Here is a 16,417-nt window from a genome sequence, read left to right as displayed (position 1 = left end):
GTCCACTCCAAAAAGTTAAAAGAACAAGAAATCTCTCACTCCCGCGCGTATCGAACTCACTCCAGACCTGCAAAAACTCGGGCCGAAGCCCTACTAAAATCCCCACAAGGGATTTTCTAATGTGAAGCTATCATTGCAGCGTCCACCACTGCGCCACGTACGCGGAAGCAGAGGCCCCGAAGGACGATAGCCACAGAAAATAATAGGCTATATAAGCCCTGATGAAGTCCTCTATAGTGAGAAGTCTGAAGCGAGCTTTAGGACACAAGTAAGGGAAACCCCGAATGATGAATGAGTGGAATTGATCAGCTAAGTAAGAGAGACATTCAGACAGACATATCGAAATACAACGCATGAAACAAACGATTCCCCCACCAAACCCGTCGAACCAGACCCCCTTCCTGCCACTCTTCCAGCCAGAACGACCTCATGCTTAAACGTCTCCAAACTAGACACCCCCAACCCCACTCACAACAATCTCAGGATGCTTGACCCACGTCCCAGAGTACACAAGCGGCATCTCCGGATCCAACGGCACCGTAACCTCATTACTCACAACCACGACCTCCTCCAACCCCACCTCCCTCGGCGCCGTGGCCTGGACTTGCCCTCCGGAAATCTACTCGGGGACGTTAGCAACCGCCTCAGCACTCATCCGCATTACCACCAAAACCAGAGAAAAACCACTCACAGCATCAACCCTCCACCCCAGCCTCCCCTGCAAGTAACCCCCCACAGCCTCCTCCCCTAAATCCCTTAACCTTCCCTCTCCAACCTCCCCCACCAATGCCCTTGTCAGCTCCACCGTCGCATTCACCACCATCCCCCTCGCCTCCAATCCTTCCGGCATCAATACCGCCACCCTCCCAACCTCCCTCCCCTCCAGCAAAATCCTGATTCCGAAACTCCCCCCCACCGCCCCCTTATCCACCCCAACCCTCACCGCCCACGCCGTCACCACCCCCCGCTCGACCAACCCCACCGGCCCCGTCCTCATCGCTGCGGGATCCGCAACCAGCGCGCGCCAGTCGGGGCTATACGCCACCCCTACCGCGCGCGCGACGCTATCCTGGAAGGCCCCGTCGGTGGCGAAGAGCCACCTCTGCGTTTCCGGGTACGCGTAGCCGAGGGGGATGGTATCGCGGAGGTCATTGGACGTAAAGAACCCCCCTTGGCTGTTCCAGAACGGCGATAAGGGGGTGGCGGCGTCGACGGTGCTGTAGTCCGGGATGGCGTAGGTGCCGGAGGCGGCGATGTTGTCCGGGTGCAGCCAGCGGGCGGGGTGGAGGGGTTGGTAGAGGGCGAGGATGTGGTCGACATTGCTGGGCTGTGTTAGAATTTGAGGGGTTTGGGGGGGGGGGGAAGTGTGAGGGGTATGCGTACGCGTGATGCAGCCAGAATACTGGGTCGAAGGCTGAGTAGTCCAGGGGGTCCATATGGCCCCAGAACCTGTCTTCGTCGCTGTCCATCCCGCCGCCGGCGATGTTGTGCACGAGGTTGTGCGTTAGCTCGAGGTGGCTCTTGCTGTAGGTGTTGAAGGATTGGTTTTGGAGCATGTCGAAGCCGACGTCGTTGTGGAGCTGGCCACTCCAGTCGGTGAAGTGGGAGATGAAGAGGGCGGCGCGGGACGTGGCGTTCGCGTCGTCGGAAGATGGGTGGCGGAGGGTTGTGGTCCAGCCTTGCCACTGGGAGATGTCAGTTTGGTGCAAAAGAAAAAGATGGCAGGTACTCTACAAGGGAGTGCTGGTGTTGTGGAGGAGAGGGGTGTGTATACCTTCCCGTCAAAAGTCTCAGGAACGGGCTCGCACGGATGGAACTCGAAATGGTGCAGCGGGTTATCGACCAACTGCTGGGTCCCATCCGTTTCCGTCACTAGGATTTCCGCGTCTTCGGCGATGTATGTCGGGATTGGATGGTCTGGGTTGTCAATCGAAGCTGACCAGTCCCAGTACGGGATGCGGAAGTCTTGAGCGGCTTGGACGTAGCGTTGACGAAGTTCGGGGATGAACTTGCTGGCAACATCTGCGACGTGTTTGTGAAGCAGTTGCTATGAGATGAACTTGTAAGAGAGGGTTATAGTTGTCGAAGCAAATGCTTCTGTCGGAACATAACGCGACAAGTAAGCTTACCTCATAGAGAAGTAGATATGCGCGGTGCCAAGTCAAGAACAGTATGTTGCTATGCGGACAGAATCCTGCATCTTTCCCAGAGATACCTTCCGCGCCCTGCCATGGCCCATAAGGACGCCCGTGGATTCCTAGAGAGTCATTGGTGTCAGTATGCAGCTAGATAAGATACTAGCCAATTGAAATCAACGAACCCGCGATCTTGTAAAAAGACAAGTCATCATTCTCGTCCGCCGCATAGAAATCGCGAAGTCCAAGAATGTACAAGTTGAACAGGTCGGCATGATTATCATGAAGGTCTCGGATATCCCTTCGAATTGGAACAGCCCCTACATTTGGATAGTGTCAGCGTGCATTACTCTCTTGCTCTTCTCGAAGGACATACCAGATGCTGTTCTCACAACTGGAGCACCGGTAATCACATAATGACTACTGTTTGGTGTCCTTCGATGAGGCCCTCTCGCTTCTAGAAGCCTCTCAGGACCCTTTGCCGAGCCAATGAAGGGTTTACCATGCGTTCCAGGGAGGTGGCCTGCTAATAGGAGAAGCCCAGCTAGCCATATCACAATCGAAAGCTTAGCGAGGATGTCGGTCCTGATTCTGAGCCGTTGGCGGTGCATTTGTGAATGGTACAGTTGATCAGACGCTTTGGGTGTCCACGATGTCAGTAGGTAGTAGTCTATCACAAGTTTTGTTTGAGAATGTTCAAGTACATCTAACTAGCCTTTGCGGTAATAAGGGATCGCACAATGGGGTGCGCAGTAGCCGGCCCAAGGCATGCTATAGACGAACTTGGTCAACTATATTTAGTGCGCTGCTTGAAGTTGCTGGGTCCTCTCGAAGGAAGCATTTCCAGATTAGGGGGTGGCAATTTGAGCTTGAATGCGACATGCCCATGACGAACGCATGGCGAGGTAGACACTGCCGTTTCCCGTGATAAGTGAGTAGCCTAGAAGCAATTGGGGACCTTAGGACAGGTATAGAGGGGTACAAGTGACACAATAACGAAGATCATATCTCTATAAGAAGCACTCATGGAGTGATTGCAAGCCGATGTTACCTACCAGATGAGACTTCGATCCGATTATGCGGGTTGCCGAAACATAACGGTTCCGGTGAATCGGCAAGTGCTGGACTCGATATAGAAGCATGCCATTGTAGTACTTTCAATAACACAAACAGTGATGTTGACAATTCGGAGCCGCTGGGAGTTGCACGGTCTAACTAATCGCAGTAAGAAAGCTAACTTTTCCGAGCCTCAGATGCAACCCGAGGCTGTGGTCAGGGGTTTGAACGACGTTGAGATCAGATTTATTGAAAGCCCGGCGCTGTGACCATATTACAGACTGGAACAGCTGAAGTCAATTGAGCACCGCATCACACTATTAAAGGACTACTCACGATCAGTAAGGATGCATATGAAAGTGTTGAGAAATAGTACGAAGTGAATGGTGTTTCGATGGATATCGGACAAACTGTGTAATGTTCTCGCAAGGTGTATGACCTCTCCCATGATTCGTTCGCTCGTGTATCATCAAATTCGTGGTCAGGATCCCGAGCACTCTAGCATGGCGGCTTCAAATGTCGTTATAACCAAGGAAACGCTTCTCCAGACCCTTGTCCGCCACCGCCCAAGCCCACGCCCTTCCTGCTTCACCACAGTACAGTGAAGAGGGGTCCTCTGACTTCTCCATCATGCCATCTCTTTCCATCGACCTCATCTCCCCTCCTGTTGTGTAAGTCAGGAAATGCTCGAACTCTTTATCCTCAAGAGCAAGAGCGTTCCCAGAGATTCCATGGCAAAGACAAGGTTCTTTGGTCAGAAGGCCCCTCTCAAGAATACATGCGCGACCTTTCTTTACGACTTTCTCGATACGATCTTTCAGGGCAGGGAAGTATTTCTTGATTGACTCTAACGATGCAATGACACCTGGCGCTCCGTGACAGAACTGCACTCGACGATCGCGTCCTGGCGGGATTGATGATGGGAAGTTTCCGCTTTCGTATTGGTAGCTGATGAGGGCACCAAGGTCTGCCTCTAACTTCGGGGCCATTCCAGGGTCGGTGAGGACGATTTGAGTGATGATTCCGATAGATCCATGACTGGCGCCGAAGTACGCCTTTCCGTCCCACTTCCAGGGTCTGGGGCTCTCCATAATGGCGTAAATGACTTCGTCGGACGTGTCATCGATCAATTCTAGGGTAGCTTTGTCCTCCTTGAAGGCGCCCCGTGCTAGACGTAGGAGGTACAGGTAACCGGCGCGGCCATAGAGCCATTCATTGGAGGCGTCTTCGTCGGTGGTGACAGCAGCGAAATCACAGAGTTCTTTCACGGTATCAGAGTCCTTGGCAGAGACGGCGTAGAGGGCGAGAAGCGCCATAACATCGTCGCTGGCTCCGCACTTATCGACGGTCGGGCCCGGATACTCTTTCATGTTGGCCTGCGCTTGTTCGATATACGCGGCTGACCACGTGTTCAAGGGGTAGTCGTCAAGTTCCAGCTCAGGATAGAGTTTGTGTAAGGCATAGAAGAGGTACGCGATGGATATTGGTCCACCGTAAAGACCGCCTCCAGGCGGGATGTGATGGGGCGGGTAGTCCGTGATCAGGCGATTGAGCGAAGCTTTGAGTTGCTTGTAAGGGTCTCTTCGCGATAGCTCCGCATCATTACGGAAGTAACGCGGCCGGTGGTGAGAGCTTGCCTCAGGGGGCGGTGCTGGTTCAGCCATGTTCGGTGTTTACGGAGGTCTAAGAAGCACAAGATTGGGGGTATCAAATTGACATGGGCGAAAAGAAGATGACGTCAGGCTCGTGACTGCTCCAAAATATGGGCTGTGAAAAGTGCGGAAAAAGTGAGGCTAGACGAGAGGTCGTAGATGAAGAGAAGTTAGAAGACAAAGGTGGTTAGGGTTTGGCGCAAAATGGGAGTGAATGGATCTTGGAGTGGGCTCCGATCTGACGATCCGACACGTGTGGCTAGGCTACTTTTAGTTAGTGAAGTAGAGTTCCACTAGATCTGTAAGGCCTCATGTCTCTATAATCCTTCATTCGACGATGGAATAAAGGCTAATCTAATGCGAACTATGGAAGGAGAAGTGCAGAAAGGCGTGAACAAAGGGGTGAACAAAGGGGTGTAAGCACACGAACTGAAATACGGGCATTTGAGAAGGCTTCCAGCACCTGCATACACATGTGATGGTCTCTGGACATCCTCAGCCTGACGTCCTGGACAACCTCTATGTAAAACTCATTCATTCTGCGTAGATAGACATCCCCTTACTACATAGCATCCAGTCACCATGTCCTGTCCCTATCATCAAAAGGATCAAGACTACACCCCAGTAGTGCCCCCACCATCAATCTCTCCCAACACATTCAGCGCCCAAACCTTCACCATCTCCGCGCCTAGCTCCGGCAAAGTCAACGCCACAAGCTCCAACATCACAACCAGAACGCCCATTTCGGCACCATCTACGCCGTAAGCTGCAACATTGACGTTAAGAAATCCAGTACCGGTTTCATCAGAAGCCTAAGAACCTGCACTATCAAAATCTATGCATACGGTGCAGCCGACATCACGGACCCTCAGAACTGCGACATCTACATTCTCGAGGACGGCAACGCTGTGATCAACGAACCTCAGAGTTGCAGAATAATCCTTTCTCAAGGATCTAATGGCGTTGTCGCGAATTCTGTAAACTGCAATATGGCGGTAGCAGGGGCTTGTGATGTTAAGATCAGAAATCCGCACTCCGGCGAGATTACGGTGGGCAACGAGTGCTGTTGTGAGAAGTAGGAATGACATGCAAGAGGCTACGACCAGTAGATACCTAGTAACACAGTGTCTCCAAATATACGCATCACAGCATCACACCACTTCAAGTCAGTGAGGCACCACATATCCGCATACGCGAAAATACTTTCCATTCTCGCACAAGTATACGTAGTATATATACAAGTGTCACGTCGCCTCCCTCAGCCCAGCTCAGCACCCTACCATGTCCATATCAGCTGGTATTGTTTTTCTTTCTCTCCCCCTCGCACAAAACCTCCTCCCGTACCCCATATTAAGATACAAGAAGAGTAGTCCACCCCCCGCTCGCCGCCAGCCGCCCAAAAGGTCAGTAATCAAATAATCACAAAAACCCGACCCCGTGATGAACAAAGGAGAAAAGTGAAAATTGTGGAGTAGTGAAAGGATGCTGCCAATAGAGGAAAAAACAGACTGTGTAGGCAGGTCATCCGACGAGGGTTTCAAGCTGTGACCAGGAAATGGAAAGGAAGGAAGGATTATCTGGCCAAAAAAAAAAAAGCCAGTATGCAGTGTGTGGTAAAAACGCAAGATCCCATCGGGATCAACAACAAAAGAAACTTGTTCGCTTAGCAGAGTATTCAATTTCAGGGTCGTTCCTCCCACACCCGCTTCAATGGAGCATGCAGAGAGTCGAAACACAGAACGCATGAAAGATCAAAGATGTAAACAGTCCTCAATCTCTGTGTGTGCCATGTGCCTTGAACGCCCACTCAAGTTACCACGAGGTCTCCCAGAATAACACCGCCAACACCTTGCTGAAAGTCATGATAGGAAATGGTGCCATGGAACGAGAGGAGTACCTTTTAGAAAAAACGAGAATAAGGAAATGTGGATGTAGTGTACGTTCTAAGCAGTTTCGGGTGATGACGGGCGTGGTTTATTTGATAGGTAATGCGGATGCGGAAGCTTGTGGGGTTCGATCTGGATCCTCGACATTCGCAATTTGCGGTTGTGGCGTAGCGTCCATATCGATATCTTCCACTTCGTCACCAGGAACCTGCGGAAAAATTTCGGGAGGCGTGGTAATGGAGATTGGCTTGGCATCGGGAGTGGTCAGGTTCTGTTCCTCAGCAGCGGTCAGGCTCTGTTCCTCGGCAGCCCGATCCTCTGAAATGGAAGGTGGAGGAGACGAGGCAAGCGTGTCCGTAGCTGCAAGGTCCTCCACAGAGATGACACTGCCCCTGCTGTTGGTGCGAAGCATCTCAATGCCAAGTTTTGAGGATGACTTTGGTCGAGTTTTCGGGCTCTTGGCCCTGACGTTGACATCACCCAACTCTTCGTCTTCGTCATCACCTGACTCCGCAGACTCATGTTTCCTCGCCTCAAGATTGCGCCTCTTTGCCCCAATGTGTTCATTGGACCTCTGCTTTGCGATTGATGGCGAGTGCTGCATGACAGCTGGTGTAGAGATTTCGTGCGTAAGCGGTGGCAATAAAGTCTGTCCGACGCTCTTCAGCTCAGCACCGGTCGTAGGGTCTTCAGATATTCCCAAACCACCAATCATACGAACCAAATCGCGATCGTGCCACTCATCGATGTTGTGCTTTTGGATGGTAACAAGTACGTCCTCTGCGCGGATTTCTGGATCTCCGAAGAAGCTTGAGCTGATGGAGTCTTCTCTACTCGACCCATGATAGCTTCCGGATGGCATTGGCGGGAAGCCAGACGAATTCGATGTTGGACTATCGTCTTGCCGTGTCGACTCTTGACGCAAGCTGGAAGGCATGGATGGAGTCATAGTTGGGTAGTGAGCTGTTGGGGTCCAGTTTGGCGGAGGCGCTTTCCATTGGCAAAGCCTCGACATGACTTCTGTCAGCTTGGTGATTGTAGGCGGCTTCTCAATAAGCCCATCAAAATGATGAGGTGCCTGTAATTCTTTCAAATAGCCGGTGACAGCAACAATTGGCGTGTGGTTGTTGGCATTCTTGGTGTCGCGAATCATACGGGCCACATCCGCACCGTTGATCTGAGGCAGCTTGAACTCCATCATGATGATGTCGAACTTGACTTCTCCCATGGCATACCGCACAGCTTCGGACCCAGTCTGAACAGTCAATGTTCGACATCGCAGCTTCTCTAGCAACTTCTCCATAACAAGTCGAGAGACTGGATGATCTTCGCAGACAAGAACATCCAAGGGCCGGAACATAGGACCGTCTGCAACGCTGATTTGTGACAATCTCCGTGAGCTTTGTCGCCGTCTTTGAACGCGAAGAAGTGCTTTCGCTCGAGAATCCTCAGTATCAGAAGACGAGGGTGATATATCAAATACCTGACTTCTTCTCTTGTGGTGAGAAGGAACAAGATCCCTCACTACATCGCCTTCTTGTGACCCTATGGTTTGTGATCTTGCTCTAGGCGAGGAAACGCTCCCATGAGACGACATAGACGTTTGCCGATTCTGTAGAGCCTTTTCTTGAAACGACTGCGAGATGGCGCTGGGTGTTTTGGAAAGTTTGATAGGCGATACGGCGTTTGAGGAAGGCTTGAAGCCGGATCCTAAGTGTGGAGCATCGAAAAAACTTCCTGGCTGGAGGTTGTTGCTAGGCTGATGAGAAAGAGTGGATGAGCTACTACTAGACGTCTTCCGCCTTTCATTGTTCTGACCGGTGCTAAAGGATACTAACAGCGGCGAGGACGGCTGTGAGGGCCGGCTTGGCGAGGAATTAGGCTGGCTCACTGAGGGAGACGACGGTCTACCAGTAGGTTTTGTTGTTGAAAGCGTTCGCTTCAGAGGCGCTGGTAGCATGGGGCTAGAGTCTAAGGATGGCGACGGAGACGGAAGGCTGGGTGATTGAACTGCGGATGGCGACTTGATCTGAGCCTGCATAGCTTCTGCACGAAGCTTCTGAATGACGTCTTTATTCGCTTTCTCAAGAACCGGAAGATTTTTGTAACTAAAATTGCCAAAGTCGTCGGTTGCCATGGGCTCGCTCAATCTTCTGCTTCTCCCCTCGCGAACATGAGCGGGGATGTGCAGCGGAATTAATCCTCGCTTCATTGATGTAACACTGATCTGGGAGCGAACCCGTGATAGTGCGTCGTGTGGTCGGTCTGGATAATCCGCACCTGGTGTACCTGCAGAAGAAGTTCCTTGGTCTTCGAATTCTGGGGCAAAGCTCTGAAGCGTTGCTCCTCTCGTATCGAAGTATTCTGTGTCCTCGGGATTTTCTGGCGCAGGAATAAAGGATGCCTCATCCTCACGTAGAGTCTCCCAATTCATATCTGAGAACCAGGGATGGCTCCTGATCTCCATTCCACCACTTGGATATTTGTCCTCGGCGTTGGCCCCTAATCGCTGTGTTGGGTCGAGGCACATGAGACGGTTCATCAAGTCCTTCGCCTCTTCTGAAACTTGAGCGACATCGTCTTCCGGCCAGTCGATCTTGCGGGCAAGAATGTTATGAAATACCTCTTCAGGAGTGTTGGCGTGGAAGGGAGGATATCCATACAAGCACTCGAACAAGATGCATCCCAGTGACCACCAATCGCTGACCTCGTCTTGACCGCTTCCACGAATGGTTTCAGGAGCAAGGTAGTCAGGAGTACCAACGAATTTACGGTTAGAAGCATCCTCTGGATCGAAAAGAGTCATTGGAGGAGGAGGCATTCCAGAGGTCTGAGGCGGAGTACTATTCTGAGCAGCGCTTGAGTTGGTGGAAGTATGTTGTAAGGTGAATATATCCGGGGACCCTTCGTCGCTATAACTCTCTTCTTCAATCGGTGATCGCGCTCGATGATTGGAGCTCATGTTATCGACGAGGGAGAAACGACGGAACATGGCCTGCATTGCCTCGCCTTCTCCGCTGTCACCTCGGCTGCCTGACGCTCTTCTAGATGGCTCTCTGCTGTCATCTCGGTTGAGACTGAAATAGGAAGGCTGTCCAAGGTCTCCCCCTAGGGCCGCCGTCAAGTTCGGAGTGTTGGTCGGTGATGGATTGAGATCGAAGGACGCCGACCGAGATGAGCCAACCGACGGCGCACGATGGAAGGGTCCTTGTTTGAGTAAATCTGGAGCTGGCTCTTCAGATTCTCTTCCTCTTCGTTTTTGTCGGCCTATCAGACCCATCCGGGAAAGACCAAAGTCGGTAAGCTTTAGATGTCCTTTTTGATCTATCAAGAGATTGTCGGGTTTGAGATCACGGTGAATGATGCCACGGCTATGAAGGTGCTCGACTCCTAAGACGACTTCGGCGAGGTACTTCTTGGCCCAGTCTTCGGGAAGTGCACCCAAGACTTTGATCAAAGATGCACAATCTCCTCCATTCAGGTACTCCATCACCAGGTATAAGAAGTCTTTGCTCGAGAAAGTCCAGTAGAGTTTCGCCACGAAGTCACTCTCGCCCTGCCACATCATGATTGCTCTCTCAGCTTTTACATTGGTGACTTGGTTCTTGGCCACCATGTCGGCTTTCTTAAGCACTTTGATGGCAAAATAGTCGCCGGTTGACCTCTTTTTCGCTAGGTACACGGCCCCAAAAGCACCACGACTGATCGGTTTAACGACTTCAAAGTCTTTGATGGAAGGCGGTACAGCTCGCGGCTGAGGGGCGCTGACTGGTATCAAGCGTGGTGAGACTGGCCGAAGAACATCTGATCCAGCAGCAGAAGACTGTCTACGGTGGTGAGGGATCTGAGCAGTGATCGCAGGGGACGAGAATTCGCTACCAGCTAGCACGGGAGAAGTGACGGGAGACTGGAGACCCTCCATTCCGCTGGGCAGTCGTGGCTTTGTCATTCTTAACGGCGAAGAAGGTGGTTGCATGGACCTAGCAGGCGAGTGTTGACGGCTTGACATAACGCTTGGGAGAATCAGACTCTTCCGCTTCCGGTCCCGAGAACTTGCAACACGACTCAAACCAAGTTCTGACCCTGGAGAATCCGCTCGACGAGGGTTGGACATGGCAGATGATCGTACACTGCTGTCGCTGTCCGCCCCGGCATCGCTTTCGAAATGCATGGATTGCCGCTTGTTCTGCGATATTATACTCATGGCTCCTGCGTGTGAACGTGGCGTCTGGGAACCTCTGGGGCTGCTGGACCTGGTTGACCCCGCAATAGACGACTCTCTAGCTTCCCTGTGCGATGGGAGAGGGGAGTCGGAACCATGACGAAGCGCTGCAGAGATCAATGAGGGCCCATCAAACGAGCCTGGGAAGACGCCTTCCTCTATAGGATTCTCGTGTGTGATTGAATCCTGGTCATCGTTGTCCTGTTGTAGTTGTTGTAGCTCGTCCTCCTCTTCATCTCCGGAAGAGCTGTCCTCGCCCGCGGCTATCCGTGCAGCCTTGATCATGGCAGCTTCAATGCATTCCTGAACTAAAACATCGAACTCTACACGAATACGCTCCGAGTACTCTAGAATGCGGCGATGGCGAAAGACCGCGTCGACTTTAACCCGAGCAAGAGTTGAGGTGTCTTCACAGAGAGCAGCGAGCCCCTGCTCGTTCTCGACGGCACCGGTGCTTGGAGACTGCCACTGAAGCACTTGAGAGATGCGATTTTCCGATTGAGGCGACTGAGTTCGGATGTCAGAGGCAGACTGGACTCTGGTATCCTTGATGGCGGGTGTATTGATCTCCAGCGCAGTATCACACAGATCCAAAACAAGCTCCACGATACGAGAGAGCGGCCTTCGGATGGCAAAAGATCGCGCACGGTGGTGTCCAAAGCCTGCTGAACGGTCGCGCGAGCGAGCTGGGGGAGAAGCGGGGGAGTTTCTACCAGAAGGAGTGCCAGAGGATGGAGTAGAGGTGGGTTGAATGGGCATGCCTTTATATTCCGGTATTGGCGGAGGAGTGGCAATCTCGCCAGATGTAGCTCTGGGTTGGCGAGTGTGAGCCTCTAGGGCATCCAGGACTTTGACGATTGAGTTTCGGTGGTCTGAGAGACTTTCTTGTGCAAGCTGAACCTCCATCTCCGCTCGATGTTCTTGCAGGCAGAGTTCCGTATGCTTCTCGAACCACCATGGCGTTATCTGTCTCTCGCAAATACGACATAGCACTGGTAAGGGAGGTGGGTGGTTGGCCGGATCGTTGGCACCAACCTCGGCCAAGGCGGTCAAGTGGTTAGCAAGCATCTCAGCACCGACTCCCAGAGCTTCAACGAGAACCATGGGGAGGTCGATGGTCACTTCCCGAATGACCGAAGGGCGGATCATCCACATAGTCTAGGTTGATCAGTGATCGTGGATAGACATACAAGTGCAGTCAAACTTACGTGGCTTTCGCCTCCTGAGGTGCGGTCGTAGACCATGATGCCTTGTGCTTCCAGATTGAGAATATGCTCCTCTTCTACTTCACATGGCTGCTCGGCAAGAGGGTCCTCGTCGGAATCCTTTCGACGTGGCGACCGCTTGGGAAGCAGGACAGAGGACGGGCCCATGCGTATAGAGAAGCGGATGATCTGGCTGCGGGAGTCATCCTTCTTCATAGATTCCTGCGTGTCGGCGAATTGGGTGTTGTTTCCGACGAGCAGGTCGGCAATGGCTTTCCCTTTGACAGACTCTGGCGTGGTTCCAATGACAGTTTCCCAGGACGGGCTGACCCAGCGAATGTTCCCGTCGAGGTTGAGGTCCATAATGACGTTCATGCTCTGCTCGGCGGCTTCCTTGAGGTCATCCCGCTCTTCCCTGATATCCATACTGATTGATCTCTCCATGGCCACGCGTGACGAGCTCGTGGCCGCAGCGTCCTCCTTCAGTGCGGCGACGGCAGGCGGCACCAGCGTCCCGGATGTGAGTTGGTCGCCCATTGCGAGTGTTGTCGCGGCGCGGGCTCCAGTTCGGTACGACAACTGTCCCAGGCCAGAAAACGAGCGTCCGCCCGAGGACCGGCAGAGATATGGTTATATGCCGGCAGGGAGCGCGAGCATCGTGGTGGTGAGCTCTGGGGAGAAGGCTCGGGCAGTGGGCGTCACCACGGGGTGGGACTCGGCGTGGTCGAGGACGATGGATGCTGGCGGGTGAAAGCGGTGCTGACGGCGCGGAGGCAGGATGCACGGGGACTGTGGACGAATTGTCGCGGCCCTGGGCCTACAAGCACAGCATGGCGCGCTTGGGGAGGAATTGCAGCAGTAAAGAGCGTGAGGCGTGGATTGTCGAGGACTGAATTTTTGTGAGGTTTAGCAGGCAGGCGGGGTGGACGATAGCAACAACAAAGGTCCGTAACAGGCCGGCAATTTGCTACAGTCGTCCGTACAGCGGCCTCATGACCCGGCCAGAGCAGGCTGGATGCGACGTGCCGTGGCTCCGCAACGGGCTGCAAGGCAAGGACATGGATTGCGTGGGGCACTTCAGAGTCATAGTAGCTCGAGAGTGTTTGCGACATACAAAGGTAGCGATGCTGAATATGCCCATCGTAACCCCATCTGGCCCACTTCTTCATTCTTCCCGCTTCATCTTGCTAGGCGGTCAGCACGCCTCTGCCGCTTCATCTACATGTGCCAGAGACCTGCGCCGACGTCCACGGCGCACAACATCGACGCCCTGGCCGTGGCTCCCACTCCCACCCAGCATCCATCTTCGCGAGAATCCCCCACACCCAGCTTGGCACTGCATGCTGTTGTCAGCCTGCAGCGGGCGCGCTTCTTGGGTCTGATTACGAGCTGCTGGGCCTGGTCGCTGCTGTCGTCGACGCCCTCCCATATACGACGGCGCCCGCTTGTCAGACTCCTCATTGACGACGCTGCTGCCACGTTCACTCGCCGTTCACCCCTCGCACCTGGCATCCTTTCTTCACTGCTATCGTGGAAGTGTTTGGCTGCCGGACTGCCGTCGGACGTGTCGCCATGCCCCAATGGCTTCCGCTCCGTCGTCTGCAGAGGTCTCCCCATTGCCTATTCGCCTGCGTCCTGTAGCTCACCGCAAACTCGTTTGGCATCCTGAAGCGTGCCGACGACGAGATACCGCCATGATCGAACCATCCATCGCTCTCCGCCGGCGCAAAGGCATGGCGTGCATCATACCGCGCCGCGTGCAACGTCCCACAGCACCAGTTCGCTGCTTGCCGGACGCCCATCTCGTAAGCGTGTGGAGGAATGGCACCCTCAGCACCTGCAGCAGAAGGGCTCGTTTCACTCCGCTCTGCGGCTTCGGATGCGCACGCTGCGGCATCGTGACCTCCATCATGCTCCTTTTGGCGCTGCCTTGACCTCTACCCCACACGTTGCGCGCATTAGCGGCCCGCGAGCCTCGAGTCGCGCTCCAGCGCGTCACCGAAGTGCCAGACGTGAGCAGCTTCGAAGTGTGGCTTCGACGTCAGCCGAACAACGCAGAGGCCGATCATGGCCATGGGTTCCTGGCACTATCACGGCCTCTCCTTTCGTCCATGCCTAGTTGTCCCGACAATGCGCCGCCTGATAGGAGTCAGAGACGCAGCTTTATCACATCTTATTGCATATTATTGGTCCCGAGCACAGGGTCCTGTGTATCGTGCTGCACGGATTGATCAGCCTCAGGGCAAGTCTTGACGGCAGTCGCATCTCGACGCCAGCAATCGACGCCAGCAATCGACGCCGAATCTTCTGGGCATCGTGCCCTGCACAGTTTTCTCTTGTTCTAACCCCGTGGGTGAAATAGTGGTGTTGTGGGAAGACACAGCAAGGATATAGATTGGATGACGACGGTACGAAACTCCCGACACGCCATGTTCGGAAACATCGCGTGCCTCTAGCGGTCTGAACTCACGCTTCGAGTCCGTATCGAGGTAGGCCACTACTGGCTTTTATCACCAGATACCACGAGCGACAAACCAAACCATATCAAATGCACAGATTTATACATCGAACCTTGAACGCCGCAATATCTCCGCAAAACTCCCCAATAATACAACTCTCGAACCCTCTGCCCCGCAACATCCCCAAAGAACCCTCATCAATACAGCTCCCTCACCATCCTCTTCTTCCCCCCATCCTCCTTCTGCCTCTTACCCGCCCCACTCTCTACCCCCTCACTCCCCCGTTTCTGCCCCCTCCTCGCTTTCATATACACCTCCTTCATCGGCTGCTCCCCCTGATCCACCCCGTCCTCCCCCTCGCTCGAATACCCCTCCATTTCCTCAGATTCCTCGCTCCGGTGCTGCTCCGTCACCCTCCCTCCGTCCCGCTTCCCCTTCTTGAACTCCTGGTACCTCCGCGATCCGTCTTCGAGCATGTTCTCCCAGTGGTGCGTGCACTCGATCGCCTCGGCCCGCTTCTGGGTCATGTCGCCTTGGGCCATTTGGATAGGTTGGTGAGTTGATGCGCTGCGGATTGGTTGCTGAATTGATGCGCTGCGTCTGTTTCCGTTGACGAGTTGCGATTTGGTAGCGTTACGGAACGGAGCCTCGGTATGAACACTTCGGGAATGTATATCTCGTATATTTCAAAAAGCTATTTCGCAAGAACAGAGACATAAACGTAATGAAGTAATAGGTACGAGGTAGCTCAATTGAATCGCAAGACTACAAAACTATATAAGCAGGCTCCTCGCTAGTTAGTTATGCCTTAAATTTTGCCTACGTAAACAAGTGTCAGGTACCAGCCACCCGCATCATGGCATCCGTGCTTCCTCGATCGATGACGCTGCTAAGAGTTAGATCGGTTTTAGTGGATCGCGGAGCAACAGTCACGTGTAGTAGTGGGGGCGCACGTGATGGTTAGTAAGCATGGATATCTTCTGCTGCTAGGAGGGTATTTAAGGACTGGAGGGAGTGGTGTTGGAGAGCATGGAGGAGTGTGGGGTTTGGGGGTCGGTGCAAAAATGGCTGTAGATACTACACATGGACTAGTCCGCGGTGTGTCGAAATATCCAGCTTAACAGACTGAAGGCTGCTCGGGAGGATCAAAAACTCAAGGCGAAAGCGGACATGGAGTGAGTGGTAGAGTGGTGAAGCGTCGAAGGTTAGACGGAATAGTGATGCTGTGAATCTTTCCCTCCGATCAATGGTCTTAAGTACTCAAGACATATGATGAGATAGGGCAGATGAGACGGTGACGGAGTCCACTCTATGAACTAAGAACGGACTAATGAAAACAAAATGAAAGGGTGATAGTCTCCATCACTATCGTTCAACCTTTGAAGTCCCACAAACCTCCATACCGGTGGCATCGGGGCCGGTTCAATCCATCCCACACACCATTCAACGCGCTGGCGTAAGATTTGAACCAAGACACTTCCACCACCCATAGATACCAACAGTACTACGAGTTTGTTGACTCCGAGTCTCGCCGCTCCTAGTCTCGCCGCTCCTTAAGAAGCTCAGGAGTCGGTGAGCGAGGGGTTTTATATATCCGGATATCACCTGAAACAGCACAACTCATATGCAAGCCTATCATTCTTCGTAAGTCTTTACTATTCATGATAGTTTTCATCCCTCATCCACAGCGTCGAATTACTCAGCCTGCCACCCATCCCCCTCTCCCAGAGCCCTATCTACCAATTTTGCCTCTCCAAGCCCTCAAATCTTTGAAAGCTCAATTTCAGTCCTGAACGACCTTG

At 53.1% G+C, this 16,417-nt stretch overlaps 6 protein-coding genes across 6 annotated transcripts; 1 reads left to right on the top strand and 5 right to left on the bottom strand.

The window, feature by feature from the left end:
• Window positions 1-270: 270 nt before the first annotated feature.
• Window positions 271-2,756, bottom strand: BDZ99DRAFT_499859 (Di-copper centre-containing protein). The gene is made up of 7 exons (XM_033723683.1): window positions 2,512-2,756; window positions 2,321-2,455; window positions 2,130-2,257; window positions 1,775-2,047; window positions 1,384-1,685; window positions 692-1,322; window positions 271-619 (listed from the first exon to the last, which is right to left on the bottom strand). Exons 1-7 carry the CDS (start codon window positions 2,744-2,746, stop codon window positions 449-451), a joined length of 1,875 nt encoding a protein of 624 aa, XP_033575546.1. The 5' UTR covers window positions 2,747-2,756; the 3' UTR covers window positions 271-448.
• Window positions 2,757-3,383: 627 nt separating this feature from the next.
• BDZ99DRAFT_58646 (uncharacterized protein) lies at window positions 3,384-5,104 on the bottom strand. The gene has a single exon (XM_033728746.1). The coding sequence runs from the start codon at window positions 4,853-4,855 to the stop codon at window positions 3,704-3,706; it is 1,152 nt and encodes a 383-aa protein (XP_033575545.1). The 5' UTR covers window positions 4,856-5,104; the 3' UTR covers window positions 3,384-3,703.
• Window positions 5,105-5,249: 145 nt separating this feature from the next.
• Window positions 5,250-5,939, top strand: BDZ99DRAFT_464439 (uncharacterized protein). The gene has a single exon (XM_033720311.1). It carries the CDS (start codon window positions 5,426-5,428, stop codon window positions 5,606-5,608), a length of 183 nt encoding a protein of 60 aa, XP_033575544.1. The 5' UTR covers window positions 5,250-5,425; the 3' UTR covers window positions 5,609-5,939.
• Window positions 5,940-5,978: 39 nt separating this feature from the next.
• BDZ99DRAFT_58702 (uncharacterized protein) lies at window positions 5,979-6,702 on the bottom strand. Its single transcript, XM_033728747.1, has one exon. It carries the CDS (start codon window positions 6,586-6,588, stop codon window positions 6,112-6,114), a length of 477 nt encoding a protein of 158 aa, XP_033575543.1. The 5' UTR covers window positions 6,589-6,702; the 3' UTR covers window positions 5,979-6,111.
• BDZ99DRAFT_572420 (putative response regulator receiver RIM15p) lies at window positions 6,401-13,051 on the bottom strand. Its single transcript, XM_033728195.1, has 3 exons — window positions 12,160-13,051; window positions 6,741-12,109; window positions 6,401-6,691 (listed from the first exon to the last, which is right to left on the bottom strand). Exons 1-2 carry the CDS (start codon window positions 12,691-12,693, stop codon window positions 6,818-6,820), a joined length of 5,826 nt encoding a protein of 1,941 aa, XP_033575542.1. The 5' UTR covers window positions 12,694-13,051; the 3' UTR covers window positions 6,401-6,691; window positions 6,741-6,817.
• A 1,442-nt stretch (window positions 13,052-14,493) lies between these two features.
• On the bottom strand, window positions 14,494-15,373 carry BDZ99DRAFT_464436 (uncharacterized protein). The gene has a single exon (XM_033720310.1). It carries the CDS (start codon window positions 15,155-15,157, stop codon window positions 14,813-14,815), a length of 345 nt encoding a protein of 114 aa, XP_033575541.1. The 5' UTR covers window positions 15,158-15,373; the 3' UTR covers window positions 14,494-14,812.
• Window positions 15,374-16,417: the final 1,044 nt, after the last annotated feature.

This window comes from Mytilinidion resinicola, assembly GCF_010093595.1.
Source record: "Mytilinidion resinicola strain CBS 304.34 unplaced genomic scaffold BDZ99scaffold_12, whole genome shotgun sequence".
NCBI classification, from domain to species: Eukaryota; Fungi; Ascomycota; class Dothideomycetes; order Mytilinidiales; family Mytilinidiaceae; genus Mytilinidion; species Mytilinidion resinicola.
This window is presented reverse-complemented; position numbering and strand designations above follow the sequence as displayed.

Coding starts and splice junctions, on each gene's coding strand:
- BDZ99DRAFT_499859 (XM_033723683.1), bottom strand. CDS start 2,746: ATGCACCGCCAACGGCTCAGAATCAGGACCGACATCCTCGCTAAGCTT. Junction 2,258..2,320: donor GTCTTTTTACAAGATCGCGG/GTTCGTTGATTT, acceptor ATGACTCTCTAG/GAATCCACGGGCGTCCTTAT. Junction 1,686..1,774: donor CTGAGACTTTTGACGGGAAG/GTATACACACCC, acceptor GACATCTCCCAG/TGGCAAGGCTGGACCACAAC.
- BDZ99DRAFT_58646 (XM_033728746.1), bottom strand. CDS start 4,855: ATGGCTGAACCAGCACCGCCCCCTGAGGCAAGCTCTCACCACCGGCCG.
- BDZ99DRAFT_464439 (XM_033720311.1), top strand. CDS start 5,426: ATGTCCTGTCCCTATCATCAAAAGGATCAAGACTACACCCCAGTAGTG.
- BDZ99DRAFT_58702 (XM_033728747.1), bottom strand. CDS start 6,588: ATGCGTTCTGTGTTTCGACTCTCTGCATGCTCCATTGAAGCGGGTGTG.
- BDZ99DRAFT_572420 (XM_033728195.1), bottom strand. CDS start 12,693: ATGGGCGACCAACTCACATCCGGGACGCTGGTGCCGCCTGCCGTCGCC. Junction 12,110..12,159: donor CCTCAGGAGGCGAAAGCCAC/GTAAGTTTGACT, acceptor TGATCAACCTAG/ACTATGTGGATGATCCGCCC.
- BDZ99DRAFT_464436 (XM_033720310.1), bottom strand. CDS start 15,157: ATGGCCCAAGGCGACATGACCCAGAAGCGGGCCGAGGCGATCGAGTGC.